The sequence below is a fragment of the Eumetopias jubatus genome, unplaced genomic scaffold (genome assembly GCF_037043125.1).
Source record: "Eumetopias jubatus isolate StellerSeaLion01/CBP00866 unplaced genomic scaffold, mEumJub1_p1.0 scaffold_15, whole genome shotgun sequence".
NCBI lineage: Eukaryota > Metazoa > Chordata > Mammalia > Carnivora > Otariidae > Eumetopias > Eumetopias jubatus.
Window position 1 is genome coordinate 18,518,342 of NW_028274821.1, and position 19,062 is coordinate 18,537,403.

A 19,062-nucleotide genomic window follows, 5' to 3' on the forward strand; every position below is an offset into this window, starting at 1 on the left:
CCTCTGGCGTCTTGCATCACTTGCATTAGTTGGTTTGAAAAAGTTAACACATAAATTTAGTCAAGCAGGTGATCATCCTGAGCACTGATAATTGAAGTCAGTCAAATAAACTCCCAGTAACTCTCAGTCAGTTGTCAACAACTGATTAATAAATATTCAAAAGAATTTATGTTTCAAACGGCATGGGGATAAAAACAGCCCCACACAAGCTGACTGTTTTCAAAACTCTTTATAATGAATGAACTGCATGATTGGAATTACCATGTATTTATACTTAAATATGCTTCCTAAAAAGCGTTAAATAAAAAATTAGATAACTGTACAAGTTTTTCTTTCATGTGTACCCACTGGTTAATGTCCTAAACCATTAGCAAACTGACTAAGTGTGCAAAAAACCTCTTGTCTCAAACTAGAGGTGTTTCACTGGTGACTCTTCATTCGGTAGCACCACGGAGCTTATCAAAAGAGCATTTGTGTTGGGTTGGATAAGTCCCTGAAGGCAGACAATTTGTCTAATTTCTCTTTATGTACATTTAGATTCTTGCACCAGTTAGCAAATCCTGAGTACTTAATGAAGGAGGCAGAAGACCCAAGTTTAATACAAACTACTCTAGTAACTGCATGAGGTACCTTGGATAAGTCATTTGCAACCGTGGGGTTCAGATTTCTTGTCCACAAAATAATGAATTCGAACTCCATGCACTTTAAAAATCCATCCTGCTCTTACAGTTTCAAATGCTATGAATGAATGAGCCAATGATCAGATGACCTCCATATCTGATCCATATGCTTTTTCATTTCACCACTGAGATATTTTTCTTAAGAACCTTTCAGTTTTATTTAGTGTTTAATTTCAGTTTTCATTACATATTTACAGAATCAGTACATAGGACTGTTGTGTTGCTATAATACACTGTTTGAAATGGTTCAAAATTATAATCTTGGTCACTGCTACAATAACTTTCCACTCAAAGATGTCATATTTGAAATGCCAAAGTCAAAAGGGAGGACTGGAATAGCCCACATTTTGCCATAAAAGAAGAAAAAATATTCTTTTCCCTCTGATGTTGTCTGCCTTTAATCCAATTCCCAAAGTCACAAAAAGCCTGAACGAGGTGATACTGTCCCCATAAGAGCCTCGGTTCAAGGATCAAACCTCCCTCCAGAGCCTTACCTGGCCAGCACGTTGCTGCCAACAAGTGTTATAGATAACTTCCCTTCATCATTGAGCTGATGCAGATTAATTTCATCTCGGAATATGTGGAATGATTCAGAGATATTTAGCTCTTCTAAAATAAACCTTGTCTCGGTGAAGTAACTGAATTCAGTTCTTGGTATGTTCAGCACTGGCAAACAGAGAACCCCAGGTGGACTGACCTGTGAAGAAGAGAGTTGACTGATTCACCATCAGCAGCAGGAGGAAAGAGCACAACTCCATTTGCTTCAAGCCTGAGGGCAATGGTAAATGCAACAAAAGTCTTTTGGCTTCACTCACCCACATGACATGCAGATTCAGCTCTTCCTGAACCCAATTAACAGAGCATTAGCTACAGGTAAATGGCCCCTAATATTTTTTAACCTCTTGTTACTCTTTTATATCTTATTTCAACCCCTCCACAATTGAAACACACACACACACATTCTCCTTTTCAGGGGAAACAAATTCATATGTCCTTATGAAATTGGCAGAAAACTAGAATGATCGCAGTAGGGCAGATGAGGACTGTGGTGACACAGAAGGGCATATATGTCCCATCTACATGGGATGCCTGCCATTCATCAGGCTAATCCTGAATACAATAATGTGCAATAATCATTAGAAGTTTATGTATGGCAAGTTATTTTTCTTAATTAATTGAGTTGTATCAAACTCCTGACTTTGAAACTTGAGTCAAGTGCATGTGGCCTGAGAACATTGTGGGGCAGGACCTATTTTGAGGTTAGGATCAGAACTATGTTCTAGCCCCAGCCTCAGCTGTGTGACTTGGAGAAAGCAATTTTGCTTTTGGAAACCCAGTTTAACCCATCTGTAGAATGCGGCTTACCTACCAGAGTGAAAACTACTTAAATGGAGTCATACATGGGAAGTTGCAAGGCTCTGCATTTATTCTAGGTGTTAATACTCTCAGAGGAAGTCACCATGTTCTTGGGAAAAAAAAAATTCAAATGGAGATGCAGACCTCTGCATCTGACCTCTGCATCTGACCGCCGCTGACCTCTGGTCAGGGGGCAGGGCCTGGTAAACTAAAAGGAATGCCCCGAAATAGGACAAATTCCAGTATGTGACCCTTCAGTAATTCCATATTTGTCCCCATGCTGAGTGAAGAGCCATTTTATCTATCACAACTACTTTCCCATTCCTTGGGTCTCACGTTATTTTCATTCAAGACATTGCAGTAGGTGGTGGTGGTGTTATTTACAATTTCCTTAAGAGTCCATGCCACTATTGATCTAAAAACCAGTCTGGTTCAGTTCTCGGGAAAAGCAACATTTTTTTTTTCTAGGAGTCAAAGAGTCCAGTTAATAGGATTAAGCGTTTAATATGCATGTCTTGACATAGGCACATTTATCTCCTTATGCCAATTAATCTCCCTCGTAAAGTTCACAAATTTGATATAGAGTCCGTATGTAGAGATCAGAATATTTTACCTGGCATTTTTGTCAGCTGTTGTCCTAAGCCATTCTTGCCACCCACAGCTCATTCTGGAAGACTGGGTTTCATGTGAATTTAAATTACTCTAGATCAGCTATGCATACTCTCAGAGGCAAGGATCCAAACAAAATTGGAATAAAACAAATCAGACTCCGGAAAATTAAAAATTCTGTGAAATTGGAAATAGCACCAAGACACTCATACTGTGCTTTTTTAGACTTGGAGGTGACGCATTATCATGGGCTGATGAATTTTATGAAATTGAAATTTTAAAACAATTTATTAAAAGGTCTTTTCCACCTCTGTAGGGATGTTATAGATTTCACAGAGTACAAAGATTCTCACTCAAGGGAGATTATCACAAACTGAGAATGACCCTTGTTAGGGTTAAGAGGCAAGAACAGAATATAAATGTGACATGTAATACCTCTGCTACTGAAAACTCCAGCCAATATGCTCTGTATTTCATGTAATGTTCATGCACATATTTTTCTATTCCCAACAGTAAAACTAACCAACAAGGATGACAAAGGAAAATAAGAAATTCTGACCCTACTTTTGTTAGTTCTCTGAATTCCCATGAAAGTAAACGACTATCATATATATTTTTTTTAAAAATTTATTTGGAAGCATTGATCTCAATGAAATAATGTTTCATGAAGAAAGTAGATAAGAAATAACTAGACAATGCCTCACATATAGTAGGTGACCAATAAATATTTGTTGTTTAATAGATTATAACACATTATTCTCTGCAACAATAAACCAGAACATGAAAACTTAAGTAAATGGGTTCCTCACTTTTCCAGAAAATTTTTGTGGGTTCCACATTTCCATCATATGCGTTCCATCATAATTCAAATACAAAAAGCATAATCTTCTTTCCCCTCACCTTGTCTAGAAAGTAAGCATATGTGAAGGCAGAAATGAGAGAATCCAAGTCACACGACTTATGTCCAATAACCACATGGACCTTTTCCAAGCGTTTGCTTCGATTCTGAAACAAATTCAAACAAAACGTCATAATTTAACACACAACAGATCAAGATAAAAAGGATATTTTTCAATCTTTTTTTCAAAAGTATTCCTTAGCTATATTCACACACAATTGCAGAAATTCATAAATTTATCATGAAGTTTTATATGAGGACACAAAATTGCAGAACATGTTTAACATTCAGAAATGCTAAAATTCTAGTGCATCATCAGGAACAGAAAATTGTGGGTTCACAACCTCGGGAGGTTCCCCAGGTGACATCTGCAAATGACCTCCACATGCAGAGGGCAGGGAGAGACCAAAGAAAGTGGCAGACCCGATGGGTAGGTGGTAGTTTAATAAATAAGGAAGCCTACTTACAAGGCTTGTTTTGGGAGCCTGCAAGATAGGCAGATCTTCACACCCACCTGCCAGAAGCTTAAAAATTTATACAGGGGCCTTCACTGGGCTCAGTCATGTGTGGTCTCAACATCACATGACTCTCTCAAGGCTGTGTCCTTGGAACAGCTCCCACTGTGGGAACAGTGGACAAAGTGCATATTCCAAGGACAGGGCAGAGGACAAGAAGCCTCCAATTGTCCGGGTCTAGCTCATGAGTCAGCCATTAGTCATGTCCTCTAGATGAACTTTTCCAACAAAAATGTGGTCTTATTAAGATTATTACAGTCTAACTTGATATGAATTGTGTCCCCGAGTCATAATTTTTTAGTAAGAGATTATTTTGGTCGAAAGGGAAGATCCATAAGTGTAGTGGTCCTCCTTTATCTGCAGGGGATACATTCCAAGACCCCCAGTGGATGCCCAAAGCCGCTGATAATACTGAGCCCTATATATACTGTTTTTTCCTATACATACATACCTATGTCAAGTTTATAAGCTAGGCATAGTAAGAGATTAACAACAATAACTAATAATAAAATGGAACAATTATAGCAATATACTGTAATGAAAGTTATGTGAATGTGGTCTCTCTCTCTCTCTCTCTCAAAAGATCTTATTATACTGTACTCACCCTTCTTGTGATGATATGAGATGATAAAATGCCTAGGCGATGAGATGAAGTGAGGGGAATGACGCAGGCGCGGTGACATAGCATTAGGCTATTACTGACCTTCTGACAATGTCAGAGGAGGATCATCTGCTTCCAGACCGCTGCTGACTGCGGGTAATGGAAACCATGGAAAACGAAACCATGGATAAGGGAGAACTACTGTATTCTATGTCATGTCCTTAGATAAGATGTTCTTTTTAAGATTTTATTAATTTATTTTGAGAGAGATAGAGCATGCCTGAGTCAGGGGAGAAGCAGAGGAAGAGGGAGAGAGAGCATCTCAAGCAGACTCCGTGCTGAGCAGGGAGCCCAACGCGGGGCTCAATCCCACGACCCTGAGATCCAGGACCTGAGCTAAAATCAAGAGTTAGACCAATCAACTGAGCCACTCAGGTGCCCCTAAGATGTTCTTAATTTGAGAGACGGAGTGACTTTTTTCATATGCTCTTGGCTTGCAACACACAATTTGGTTAATGATTTATTTTTTTCCCACCACATTCTGGGTGACAGGTTATGTTCTCTCTGCATTATATTCTATAGTTTGGCAAATGAAAGTGGTAACATTTTTTTCCTCCCCCCACCCCAGGAAAGGGATATGATTAGTATGATTGCTCTAAAAATACAAATCAGTTGCTATTAAAAAGTGTACATAGTCACCTCTCTGGAAGAGAAGAGATACTGTTTTCTTTCCTGGTTAACTCAATAGTTACTTAAAATTCCTTTATAGAAGGCTGAACTCCTTGTGAAATACTGGGTTGGAAATGCCAAAGAAAGCAGCCATGACCCTGCTTCTAGAAAGTTCCACAACAAAGCTGTCCAATGATAACTATAATCTAAATTAACTTCTTTCTGGTACATATGTGTACTTCTGAAGTTGTTATTAGTATGGAACTACTGATGTCAGGGTCAGAAACAAGTTTTTAAACCAGGCTGTGGCCCAAGAAACTATTACAATAAAGTAAATCTTGAAGGAGGTTAAAGAGTCTATCTCTTACAGAGAGTAAGAGCAGGATCAATATTGCAGATGAGTCATCTAACATGTGTTATGGCTAAATTAAAATAAACATGTATTTTTTCAAATATATTGAGATACTGATCTTTAGTCAAACAACATGACTTGAAAGTATGATATAAACTCTCTGAATGTAATTACAACTCACTCCCCTTCATCACCACCCCCTTTCTTCCTCTTCCAGCTTCCTTCACTTAACTTCATAAATTTATAGCTGGCTCACTTGCACCCCTGGGGGTTCTAGTCTTGGCCCAGTTCTCATCTGAAAGCCGGACTGCTTCCCCTGTGCAAGACTGTCAGATATTCTAGAGGTACCTAAAGAAATTTAGGTAAATGGAATTATACTCCATTACAACACAAACAAATGCATTAGGAAATCTTATTACTGTAGAAAGCTGTCCTTCCGAGAAGCTTGAAGGTCTAAGTAGACGTTACCTCATTTCTCCCCTCAGAACTTGTAAGGCAGACAGTAAGAAGATTAACAATACTTTATACAGGTCAGTGGAGTCCGTGATGGGGCCAGGATCATTCCCGGACCCCATGACCCAGTACAGAGAGCCCTCTCCTCTGCCCTGCACCAGCCACTCCACAATGCCATAATGACTTCAGCACCTACAAAATGAGTGAGCACGGGCGTTGAGGGAGAAAAGAGAATGTTAAATATGCATTCTAAATATAGCAAAGCTTCAGACATTTATAGCATCAAAATTACCCCAAAGCTGACCTATCTGCTTTCTTATCTGAGTTTGACAATTTGTAGGCACAGCTGTTGGTTCAATAATCAACTTTCATGAAAGACATGGGGGAAATAAGATTTGTGTGTCAATTCATTTCCAAGTCTAAGCCAATCATTACTTAAAAAAAAAAAAGAAAGAAGCTAACTAAGATTGTGAACCCAAAGCATGGTGGACCAATCCTCAGAACTCAGGAATCTTCCAAGACTGTGATTTATTCATTCTTGTCCAGTTAAAGAGAAAAAATGTATCATCTTACCAATCAGACTAAAGAAGATCCTGGTACAAAGTCTTGAGGTTCTCTGTGGTGCTCCATGCCTCTCTCCTCATGCTCTCCTGTGTCTCGTCTGACCTCCCTTCTTCCCACACGTCAATCTCCCTCCTACTTGTGGCCTCTTTGAGGCATTTGCTCCTGTCTGCTATCTGCAGTCAGTGCCCCAGGACCCAGGCTCCAACTCTATCTTTCCCCCACCACCCACCTCCACCAAAATGTGCCATGCTGGTGCCCACATTATGAGGGACTGATCTGCCTCTCCGTAAACAATTCCACACTTTCATTTTAAAGAGACCTCCCAGGGATTATGCCACAGTCCAAAAAGATGACCAGAAATTTCAAGTTGGCTGAAAATGTTGGACCAGACAAAAGAGACATCACAATCAGAGGTAACTTTGGTGCCTGCCAATGAGCCTTAAGAGTGAGGGCCTCAGGGGCGCCTGGGTGGCTCAGTCAGTTGGGCTCCTGGCTCCTGATTTTGGCTCAGGTCATGATCTCAGAGTCCTGGGATCAAGCCCCGCATTGGGCTCTGTGCTCAGCATGGAGTCTGCTTGGTATTCTCCCTGTTCCCTTTGCCCTTCCCCCTGCTCCTGCTCTCTGTCTCTCTCTAAAATAAATAAAATCTTAAAAAAAAAAAAAGAGTAATAGGCTCAGCCTCAAAAAGTCTCGGATATTTGTAAGTGCCTGAACCTTACCAAAAAACACTAAGATATAATTAAAGTGTAGCAAAAGTTAGATATTATCACAACCATGTTCCAAAAGACTTCTGCCTGCTTCGAGGAATAAAACAAGAAATTAATTATGTAAACTCAAACAGTGGGTGAGCTCAAGGAATGTAGAGGATTTGGCTTTTCAAATTGGGGTCAACAACCAGAGAACGCAGGCTCCACTTTCAAGCTTCCTACCACAAATGATCTTGGCAGTGTGAACAGACCAAGCACAGGGATCAAATCCTAGCAATAAAGTCTGGGGACTGATTTCAGGTGTGTCCAAGGATGGTAACGGGGGGCATTACGATGCCTGGTCTACTCTGGCAATAGTCCCATCCATAGGGGCAGCAGTGAACCAGGTTCCTGGAACTGAGCAAGGACTCTTGACCACAGTGACACTCTCTGGATCTGTGCCTCTCCTAGCAGGTCTATGGACCCCTTCCTATTTCACATCTCCACATATTCATAGACCCGAAGATGTCCAATCTTAATAACTATGCCCCTCGATACAGTTCAAATTAGGGTCTGAATTATTCACAAACAGACAAATTATGCCCAAATGAAAGTGATAGCTTTATCAATTCAATTAATTACTGTCATTCAACTAACAAAAATCTATTTGTGTTATCCAGCAGTAAACCAAACAGATCCCAGCCCTCGTGGCTCTCGCATTTGAGTGCAAGGAGATATGACGAACCAAATAATTAGATAATAAGTTGAGGGGTAGGGTTCACTGGGATGAGGATCATTTGAGAAGGTAACGTTTGAAAAAGACCTGAGGTGAAGAAGTGGGACCTAAGGATATCTCAGTCCAGGGGAATAGCCAGGGCAAAGGCCCTGAGGTGAGATTACATCCAGCTTGTTCAACAAATATTTATTGCCTAGTGTATACATTTTCTAAATGTGACACATGCACACCAAGCATTAAGCAATCTCAGGAGACAGAAGATTCATCACTAATGTCACAAGCCCAACACAGAATGGAATCCTGATAATGGGTAGAAATAGATATTATACTGCTTTGTCATCTATACTTCCAAATAGATGGGCAGAATCTTTCCTTAATCAATGTATAAAAGAATATATATCGAGCATGCCAGTATTCCAGATCACAATTTTGATATGCTTTCAAAGTGTAATCCTACACGACACAAAAATGAGACTTCTTAATGAAGTTTACTCATCTCTTTTAAAAAAGCCAGCAAAATGCCTACATATTCGGATGCAACCACCCACTAAAAGAAATTGCACTTGTCAGGCAAAAGCACTTTCAAATACACCCACAGAAAACAGAATCGATCGGAAAGAGGGCTTCCAGGGTCCTGCTAGAGGCCTAGGCCCCTCCATCAATTTTCTCATAGCCATATCCTGGGAGAAACAAAGCTGCTCCAACCTATAACTTGAACATCTAAAGTACCATAATTAAAAGTTTGGGGCACAGAGGGAGAAAATGCTGGAGGGAATAAAGGACATGGCATCTACTGAAGTTAAAAAAAAAAAAAAACAAAAACAAAAACAAAGAAGGAAATGCTTATCACTCTGCGCAGGTCCCCAGAACACAGGGATTTTTTCCTGTTATTTGAAACCCTTCTATTTTATCCTTTATTTTTGCTTATTTTTCCAGTAAGAAAAAAAAAATACATGAAATTATAAAAAGTCAGACACAACTAAAATAAACAAAACAAAGATAACTGCTGTTCACAGTTCATATTGATTATTTCACATTTTTAATTTATGCATATATATTAACACATGTACTTTACAAAAATGGGGTTCTTCTGTTCCCACTCTTTAAATACTTCCTTTTTTTCCACTTAATAGTCTGCTATGGACCATGCTCCATGATCAAAACTGTAGAACTTCTTTATTCTTTTTAGCTCAAGGGTGGCAATTGTATGAACACATATGTGCGTATAAAATTTCTGGAATCAGCATAAGTGACTTTAAAAAAAATAAATCTCCATGATATCACCAAATCGGATACTCTATCCCACTGGCCACCTAGTCTTCACTCTAATGGTCATAATTAATTTCTTCAGATAGCTGTACCTCAGGTCATGTCTAAAAGCAAAAACATTTACCAGAATCTGAAAATTCAGGACACAGACATTTTATATTAAATTTTCTCATAAATGTCCTAATTTACTTGGTGACGTACTAGATGAATATGAACCAAGGAATTAGGAAAAGGCAAAAAGCTTTCAATGATAAGACTAATGATTTTGAGGTAATTTATCTCACTTACTGATAAAACTGAAGCCGAATCAATTCAGATAAGTATACATTGCCTATAACCTCTCCCCTCACTGCCCTCCCAACTGACCCCAAGCATTTTTCCCCTCAGGCTTCTCTTTACTAAGCTGGACTGCTATCTCTCCTGTGGGGACAAATAGGAGCTGGGAGTCAGTCTGAGCAAACTCAGCTATAAATAGCTCAGATCTCATGCACCTGCACCTCCTTCTGTATTGTCAAATGCAGAGGCCACAGTGGGTAGGCAGCGGGGGACCCAAAAGCCAAATCCAAGCATTGCCTGAGACCCTTCTTTCTTGGGTGGGTCATCTGGTTCCCCGGTTCCTTTGGGATCAGACTCCTTTTAGCTGGAGCCTTGGACACCTTCTCAGCTGAATCCATTCTTCCTCAACCTGTTTGTTGCCCATCTTAGAGTGTTCTCAAAATAAGTGACCTCATATATGGTTTATATACTTCTTCTGGGTCATAATAACGATGGGGGCTGGATTTGTTATTTACTTACAGCATTTCATTTTTATATTTTCGTTCAGGATTCTCTTTCTGACAATGTCCTCGAAGGACAGTTTTGGGGGCAGCACCATTATTTTTTCCCCCACAGCTTCAGCCATAAAAGGTTAAGGATGATCCCCTCTCCAAGTCTTTACCTTTCCCAAAGAGCCCCTATAGGAACCACCCTACACAGCTTGTCTACATATTATTATTTCCCAGACATTCCACTTTGGGGGGAAATGTGTCCATACATTTATTGCCAACTGGATGGGATAGCTCTTCAATTTCCCATTTACGTGCCACTTCCTTCTATTTGAAATAGATGTCCAGTCCCAGCAGTTTGTCCTCCATGGTTTTACAGGTCTCTGAATCTCTCAACCTTTGCCTTTTCAGACTCAACTGTAGTCTTTTTCATCTACTCATATGAGCATGCATCCAGGTCCAGGAGCCTTTCCTTTACCTCCTCTGATCTTCTGTGTCTGTGCCCCATTACTGGGTTTGGACCTTGCTATGGACTGAATTGTGTGCCCCCAAAATTCATATTTCAAAGCCTTAATCCCCAATGTGATGCTTTTTGGAGATGGGGATTTAGGGCAATAATTAGGTTTAGATGAAGTCTTGAGGGTGGAGACCTCAAGATGAAATCTCTTGTTCTCCCCCATCTCCCTCTCTCTCTCTCTCTCTCTCTCTCTCTCTCTATCACAGGGAAAAGACAGCTACAAGCCAGGAAAAGGGCCCTCACCAGAACTCAACTATGCTGGCACCCTGATCTTGGACTTCCAGCCTCCAGAACTGTGAGGAAAAAATTTCTATTTTTTAAGCCATCCAGTCTGTAGTATCATTTTGTTATTTTGTTATGGCAGCCCAAGCAGACTAAGACAGACCTCCAGGTTGGAGTCATTCCAGAATTCAAAACCACCTAGCAGATAACTGAACTTTAGAGAAAGCTTTGAAGAGTTTCTTTTACTAAATGATTGCTGTCAAAGCAATACAAGAGTTTTAAAAACCTAATGAAAAACAATAGCCCTTATACACATGTATGGAAACCTACCCCCATGTCACGAGGGCTAATTTGTGCTGTCAAATTTATAGTTATACTATACTATCAGAGTAGTGTTAATTGCTGTAGAAAATATATTCATTATAAAACATTTGGAAAATATAGAAACAGAAAGAAATAAACCCTCAAGACCCAAAGGAATCACTATGAACATTTTGTGTACTCCTTTCAACCTTTTTCCATACTTTAACAAGTGTTCTCTTTTGCAATACTGTGATCATATTACACATAACATTTTGTAACGTCTGTCAACATTTTAGTATTCTTCTAAAATTCTTAAATATAAATGTGACGGTCAGTGGCAACATGTGTTTGCTTTTGTAACCCCAGCTCCCAGCCTATTGCTTTGCATACAGTAGGTGCTCAATAACTATTGAAAACCTGAATGATGAAGGAATTATGGTATTTAGTGGATATAGTATTCTTTTGTAAGTATCAATATAATAGTTAGTCAATCCTCTACTGTTGTAGATTTAAGTTATTTTAATTTTTTATAATATAAATAAGAATGCAGGGAATATTTGGAAGATAACATTTTTGTGCTCATGCCTAGTTATTTCTTCAGGATAAACTCCTGAATTTTACATTCCCGGGTCAAAGAATGTGTTTTAATGCTTACCAGAAAGGTTGTAAAAATTTACAGTTTCACCTATAGAGATACCTGATTTTTACGGCTTCAACTCTGTGTTTAAGCATTATCATGTTCACAAGTGAAATAGCATCTTAAAGTGAATTTGCATTTATTATGATTATGAGGGTTTTACATCATTTTTTTCATATGGACACTAAACATTATTGTCTTTATATGAGATTTTTCTCTGCATATCTTTGAGGATGTTTATCCTACTCTCATTGACAAGTAAACTATTAAAATATTATTAACATATTCAACTCTGGCAACACCAATAAGATATTACTTTGTCCTTCGGTTTTGGGCATCTGCGGAGCAGTAAGTTGCATTAGGGATGCAATAAGCATGCATTATTTAATATGGCATCATCATTTTGAGCACTAAAGAACAATGATACACTCTGTGTCATCTTTTCCTCAAAAAAGGAAAATGTGCTTTCTGAAAATGTTGCAATAATACAGGTCAGACTCCGTCTTGGTCTCTTAGCTCTTGATTGGAATACATTTACTCCTCTGTTTTGTCATTAGCCTCAGGTACAAATGCTAATGCAACTTCAATTTAAATCTAAAGTGTGAAATGTATCATTAGTTAGTATCTTTAAATGCAGTGAAATTTTGGTAGCAAAACAGCACCCAAAAAAAAGATAAGACTAAGAGAGTAGATCCTGAAATTCTCATCACAAGAAAAAAAAATTGTGACTGCATGATGATGGATGTTAACTAGATTTGTTGCGGTGATCATTTCATGACATATTCAAATATTGAATCATTATGTGATACACCTGAAACTACACAATATTTACATCAATTATATCTCAATAATATATATACAATGTGTAATTCAGCTAGTTCAATTTTGTATTAAAAATAATAAAGGATAAACAATAGAGGAGGAGATATTTGCATAATATTTGTAAATTCTTGCCATTAGAAAGGCAGTATTCCTAACATACAAAGAGTTCCCACACATTGATTTAGAAAAAGACAAACCAATGGAATAATCAGTAAAAGATGTAAATGGGCAATTAACAAAAGAAATGAATAAATGAAAACAAAGTCAACCTCATTAGTAGTCATGAAAATGGAAATCAGACCAACAAGAAAATGTCATTTTTTTGACTATCAGATTGGCAAAAAATTAAGAGTATTAACATCTACTGCTGTTTAGACTGTAGGCAGCAGTGAGGAATACTATAACCAAAGTGGGAATGATTTGACAGTAGCCATTAAAATGCAGAATGTTCAAATTTTTTGATCCAACCTTTTATTCCCTCTTTAGGGATCTATTCTATAGAAACAAAATCACCAATATATATGGATATTTTTTAATTCCTTATTATTATTTAAAATCCATTGCTGCATATGGATATTTAATAAAATCCCAAAGAATGCTTGTTGAAGCAGTATTTGTAATGGAGAAAAAGAAAACAAAATAAGAAATAACCTTCATGCATAACAATCAAGGAATTGTTGGATAAATTATGGAATATCCATAGAGTAGAAGCTAAGCAGCTACTACCAAACAAGTAAGTCAGATCAATATCTAATAACCTGGAAAGATGTATTCCAATATTCTTCCCATTTCATCACATGGCTGCTTCTTCCTATCTGGATCCTGCCTCTCAGAAGAAAAGCAGGATGTGGTTTCTTCGTGGGTGATACTACTCTCTTGCTGAATGCACTAGGATCTCTTACTAAACATTACCTAAATGTAAATTTCTGAGCCCCACCCTTGACATTTAGATTCATAGCTTGGCAGTAGAGTCTAAGAATATTGTAACTGGTTTGGGCTTTCAAGAAGACCCATGATTAGTTCCCAGGGACCATGTGGTTTCTGTCAACTACAGAATGTATGTGGGTTGGTTTTTTGAAAGGGATTGCTTGAGTTGCTCCAGATCAAGTAAAATTTCAGAGAAAACTACTGGTGTTACATTATTTAGATTTACTTCAGTTTCAAGTTAGGAGAGATCTTAGGATCAGTGGTTTCCAAAGTGAGGCAGTAGACCTGAGAGCAAGGAAGGAAGCCACACACATTCCTATTTATCTCATCCTTTTAAACTTTGATTTTTTTAAAAATATGTTTTGCAATGTGCCTTAAATGTTAGTGTAGTAACACAGAAGTAGAATTTAGAAATAAATACATGTTTTGAGAATATGAAATCTTCAGTTCCTAGTCACTCATGCATTTGGGGGTCAGCTACTCTATACCAGAGGTCCAGTTCCATCAGACTGATGGTTCCTGGAGAGCCCTGGAAACATCTTGAACTTCATAACCTCCAGAGTTCCTAAGGCAGTGCTCTGTACACACCAGATGCTCAAACCAACATTTGTTAGTGAAAATGACCATACTGGATATAACAGTTGGGCAGAAGAGAGTTTTCAATTTTACATCATTTGTTTGTTATATTCCTATAAAATAACAAAACTAGGAGTAACAACTTGTTACAGGTAATTCTCTCTCTCCCTAAATCTTTTCTTTTTTTTTTTTAATTTTATTTATTTATTTGACAGAGAGAGACACAGCAAGAGAAGGAACACAAACAGGGGGAGGGGGAGAGGGAGAAGCAGGCTTCTGGCTGAGAGGGAGTCTGATGCGGGACTCGATCCCAGGACCTTGGGATCATGACCTGAGCCAAAGGCAGACACTTAATGATTGAGCCACCGAGGCACCCCTCTCTCTTCCTAAATCTTAACAGACTCATTTGGTGGTGGGATAGATCTTCTCTCTCTGTCTACACACACACACACAAACACACACCAGAGCATTATACCTACTTCATGGTATAAATTTCCGAATAATGCTTTAAAATGATTTTATAAAGCGAAGGATTTTACAAGTACTATGTCATCATAGATTTTCTCCTTTCCTCCCAAGACTTAAAACACTTGACTTGTGAATCCATTCCACATTCTAATAGATCTATATTGCGAAGACAAAACTGTTGTAATAATTTTGTTTTTAAATGTCTCAAGCAGTGTGCACAAGTATACCACAGAACTCTAGGTCAAAACATGACTTGCTATTAGCACATGTGTATCTAGCAGCCCCAATTCTGGGCCCTGAACTAGCTCCATAAAGCCCTATAGAAGGGCAGAATTGTAATTGGCTGCCAGATGTTATCCATGTAAGGCGGAGAAATAGCCTCAAATTGTGATTTCAATCATGATTCACTAAATCAATCAGACCTGCTTCCCTATTTTCCACTTTCCCCACCTATGGAAAGAAGTGTCCTCTAGACACAAAGGTGGATATAGAGGGGGCGGTGTTCTTCACAAACTGTTTCTTATCAAAATATCATGGGAAAACTGAAGATGACTCTTAGTACACACATTACATACACTAAATGTTTCTGTAAAACTTTTATAGTAACTAATATCAAGAACAGAGGAAAAAAGATCTAAGATAGCAAAGAGTCTAATGCTCTTTGAACTCTTCAATTTTACTTGGTTGTTTTTTGTTTGTTTGTTTTTTCCCCTATCCTTCCAAACACATTTTCAGGGCCTTTTACTAAGAATATAGAACCTTCTGGAAAATAAGGTGTTCATCTTTGTGCAGATACAAGCTGTTGGGTTGCTCAGTAAATGTCCACACCTACTCTCAGGTGTGCTCTGGTTTATTGTGTCCATCATCACAAATAACCTCTTGAATGAGGTGCTTACAGGAATCAAGGGAAGTGACATTACCATTAATGCTTATGAGGGATTTTGGAAAACGGGGGAGTCCGCCGCCCCTTCCTCCAGTAGCTGAACCTGAGCATCAACATGAGCTAAAGGAATTCTATGAAACGGAAGAGCAGCCCTGTGGGTCCCTTACACAAGCCTGCTGGAGCAGCTCACCTTGTCTCTGGGACAAAGGACTTCTGCCCAGGGATGAGCAACACCCAACCCCCGGAGCTTCGGAACACATTATCAATCAGGAAAAGAAAAAAAAGAAGAAGATCAGGAAGCTGTGCTTATGGCACAACTTCTCAAATTTGCTCTGAAGATGAACATTTTAATATTAAATTATAGCCCTAGTTTTTGTTGCTATTTTCCTCTTCTTTAAATTTGTTAGAAGTTGTAGGAATTTACAGCAGAGGGAGTGGCAGGCTTCCCGCGGAGCAGGGAGCCGGTCGCGGGGCTCGATCCCAGGACCCTGGGATCATGACCTGAGCTTAGGGCAGACGCTTAACCGACTGAGCCACCCAGGCGCCCCTTTATTGGAATATTTCTGATTCATAAATATTTTAAATGTTTTTTAACCGGTCCTTATGGAAAAGGAAAACAAGCCTTCTGCCGCTCCACAACAAGTTCCCAGAACGTTTTTGTGTGTGAGCCCTCACTCAGAACAGGTTCTCTTAACATGCTGCCCCCTCTGAAGCCAGCCGCTGTATGGCACAGTTCGCTCCAGATACTTTAATTATTTCTTCCCTTTTCAGACTGGAAGGCTGGAGCTAATTAGTCAAGTTTTCCACCCCCATGAACAAGCCAAGATGTGCTCAGAAGACTTTTCCCAGAAGCTTTGCTTTTCTGCAGTCAGCTTTTTGTTGTCATAAGGAAGATCCATTGCTTTAATACTCACGCGTGTAGATGTCTCTTGTTTGGAACGGACGTCAGGCAGGTGACACCACACACCTGGCATGTCTGAAACCCGCTCAGACATGACAGTAATGAACAGATAAGCGGCTGGAAGCAGGCTGGAGGACAAGATGCGTTTCCAGCAAGATGCAGTTATGCAGGTTCACAGGGAAATGTACAAGGGATATGCAGAGCAATTACTGTATTTTGCAAAGATGACAGTTTTTAATGATGCCATTATTTATTACACTGTGTGTTTTTCAGTGACAGAAGACCCCTCACCCTTCCAGGTGACCTCTTATTCTCTCTCTCTCCCTCTCTCAAAACGTTTTGCAAGATAGAAAACTTTTCAAACTGAACAGTAGCTGGAACACAGTAGTTAGATATTCAATAAGGCTTATTAAAATACATGTCTTGTGGCACAGAATAGTGCAATAGGCTATAGACACAGATGAACACAAATATAGAAATATGGGTATATATAAATTCTATATTATTCTGTTGATATTTTAAAAGCCTAAGTATGTCAACATTAACTGGGTGCCACATTCTGATAAGAAGCTTTCCCAGTGAAAAGTTTCAAGTCTCTAAGCATCAGATCCTCCCAACCTTGAGATGATATGATTTTATGGTTTTAAGTAGTAAATAACCTATTTTTCCATTGCCCAGACACTGTGTTTTTGTCTGCTCTCTTTTATTAAGAGAACTGCCAGCAGTCTCCACATATAGCTCCTCAATATGGAAATTTTTCGATATATCAATTTGAATTTTGTTTTTTGTCATTTTATGGGGCATCTTCAACTGAACAGATTATGGAAAAGGCCTTTAATATGAAATATTTGAACACATCTTTCTGCCTTGATGTTTTAAATAAATCAGTCACATAAAAAAGAAAGCTGTCATATTAGAGAAAGATTTTGTTATTTTAATTTTTAAGTAGGTGTCATATTAGACTTTCAATAAAAAAATACACATCTAAGGATTGGCAAAGAAGAAAGCCTTCAAAATATTATGGAAAACTTAACAATACATAATAAAAATACATCAGACTACCAAAGTCTTTCACCATAATAAAGAACTGTAAAATGGTTGACATCAGCTTTTTTTTTTTTTAAGATTTTATTTATTTGACAGAGAGAGACACAGCGAGAGAGGGATCACAAGCAGGGGGAGCAGGAGAGGGAGAAGCAGGCTTCCCGCCGAGCAGGGAGCCTGATGCGGGGCTCGATCCCAGGACCCTGGGATCATGACCTGAGCCGAAGGCAGACGCTTAACAACTGAGCCACCCAGGTGCCCCGGTTGACATCAGCTTTTAAAATTTTTTACTCATCTTGTAAAATAAATCTTTTTCATTTATGGCTATGTTCAATGATGAATTATGTAGAACTCTTGAAGACTCAAAGTTTGTTACCATTTTATCTTCTGAGTAATTTCCTTAGCAGAAGTCTAAAATTCCAAAAACCAGAATATTGCATTTTAATTTCTTAATACTGTGGTGTCTGTTCTGAAAATCTAAAATATTTGAAACTACTTAGTGACCTAACACTTCTACTCTTATGACTAACGCAAACCCACTGCTGAAAGTATAGATGTAAAGACTTTGGAGGTACCAATGTAGGAACAGTCTTATTACACATAGTTCTCAATAACTCATCAACCAACATTGGAAACGTGAATCTACTGTTTGAAGACCCAAAGGAGTAATAACATCTTAGTAGCGATCTTGAATTGATTAAGAAAGTATCATTTGTCTTCACAAATCCATCAAAGTCCTGCTCTGTGCTCTCCTGCCAAGTTTTTTGTTGTTCTTGGTTTGTTTGCCTCTGTTTCAGAGCCCTGTAGCAATTAACAATCCTCAGGTCCTATTAAATATTAATTCTCATCAAAAGAAAAATAGAGGAAGACACCAACATTGTGTGTGTGTGTGTGTGTGTGTGTGTGTATGATGAAAAATGACTTTTTAATTCACTTATATCTTGAGATTTTCAGAGTCTCAGAGTGGAAAGGAGGGAGAAAATGCTAAAAAAAAAAAAAAAAAAAAAAAGCCTTGAGGGTTATGCTTCTGGATGTGGTGGTGGGAGTGCACTGGTAGTAAATAAAATGTGGATGAGAGCAAGACAAAGAGACAATGCAGAAGCATCGGAAGGGGGAGGTCATCCTCTCTTCCCACTTGCTTGGTTGTCAAATTCCAGCCAACTGGAGAGAGAAACCCAAGAGGCAACAGCCAGTTAATAATAACAGTGACAGCAGAGAATAATACCTCGCTGCCTCACAACTCCAGGGGCATCATTCATACTCCACAGGTCGTGCTCCAGGGAGAATCATTCACGTGCACATCAAGTGAACAACCATGGAGCCCCTCCCACAGATGATGCAGTTTCTCTGATCCTGGCATCACTTCACTAAACTCTCAAGAGTCCCAGGCAGGAGATCTTTTATCATCCCCCTGTGACAGATACGAAGACTGGTCCACAGAGCCTGCCTGAGGTAACTGTCCCAGGGCTGGGATCCCCAACGCCTGTACATTTGACCACGTCCCTGCCCTGCAGACTGACAGCAATGTGGAGTTTCTCCGGTAATCCTGTATCTCCACAGCCATGCTCAGTCCTACCTTACTCTACCTCTTAGGCCATTTTGTACAAGTT

General features: G+C 38.9%; 1 protein-coding gene across 1 annotated transcript in view; it reads right to left on the minus strand.

The window, feature by feature from the left end:
* Positions 1–6,255, minus strand: part of PRUNE2 (prune homolog 2 with BCH domain) — a 197,015-nt gene extending 190,760 nt beyond the window's left edge. The window contains exons 1-3 of the mRNA XM_088018802.1: positions 6,202–6,255; positions 3,546–3,650; positions 1,175–1,377 (exon numbers count right to left, since the gene is read on the minus strand). Of these exons, the coding sequence (XP_087874928.1) occupies positions 1,175–1,377; positions 3,546–3,650; positions 6,202–6,255 (362 nt within the window). The remainder of the gene's footprint in view (positions 1–1,174; positions 1,378–3,545; positions 3,651–6,201) is intronic.
* Between the last annotated feature and the right edge of the window lie 12,807 nt (positions 6,256–19,062).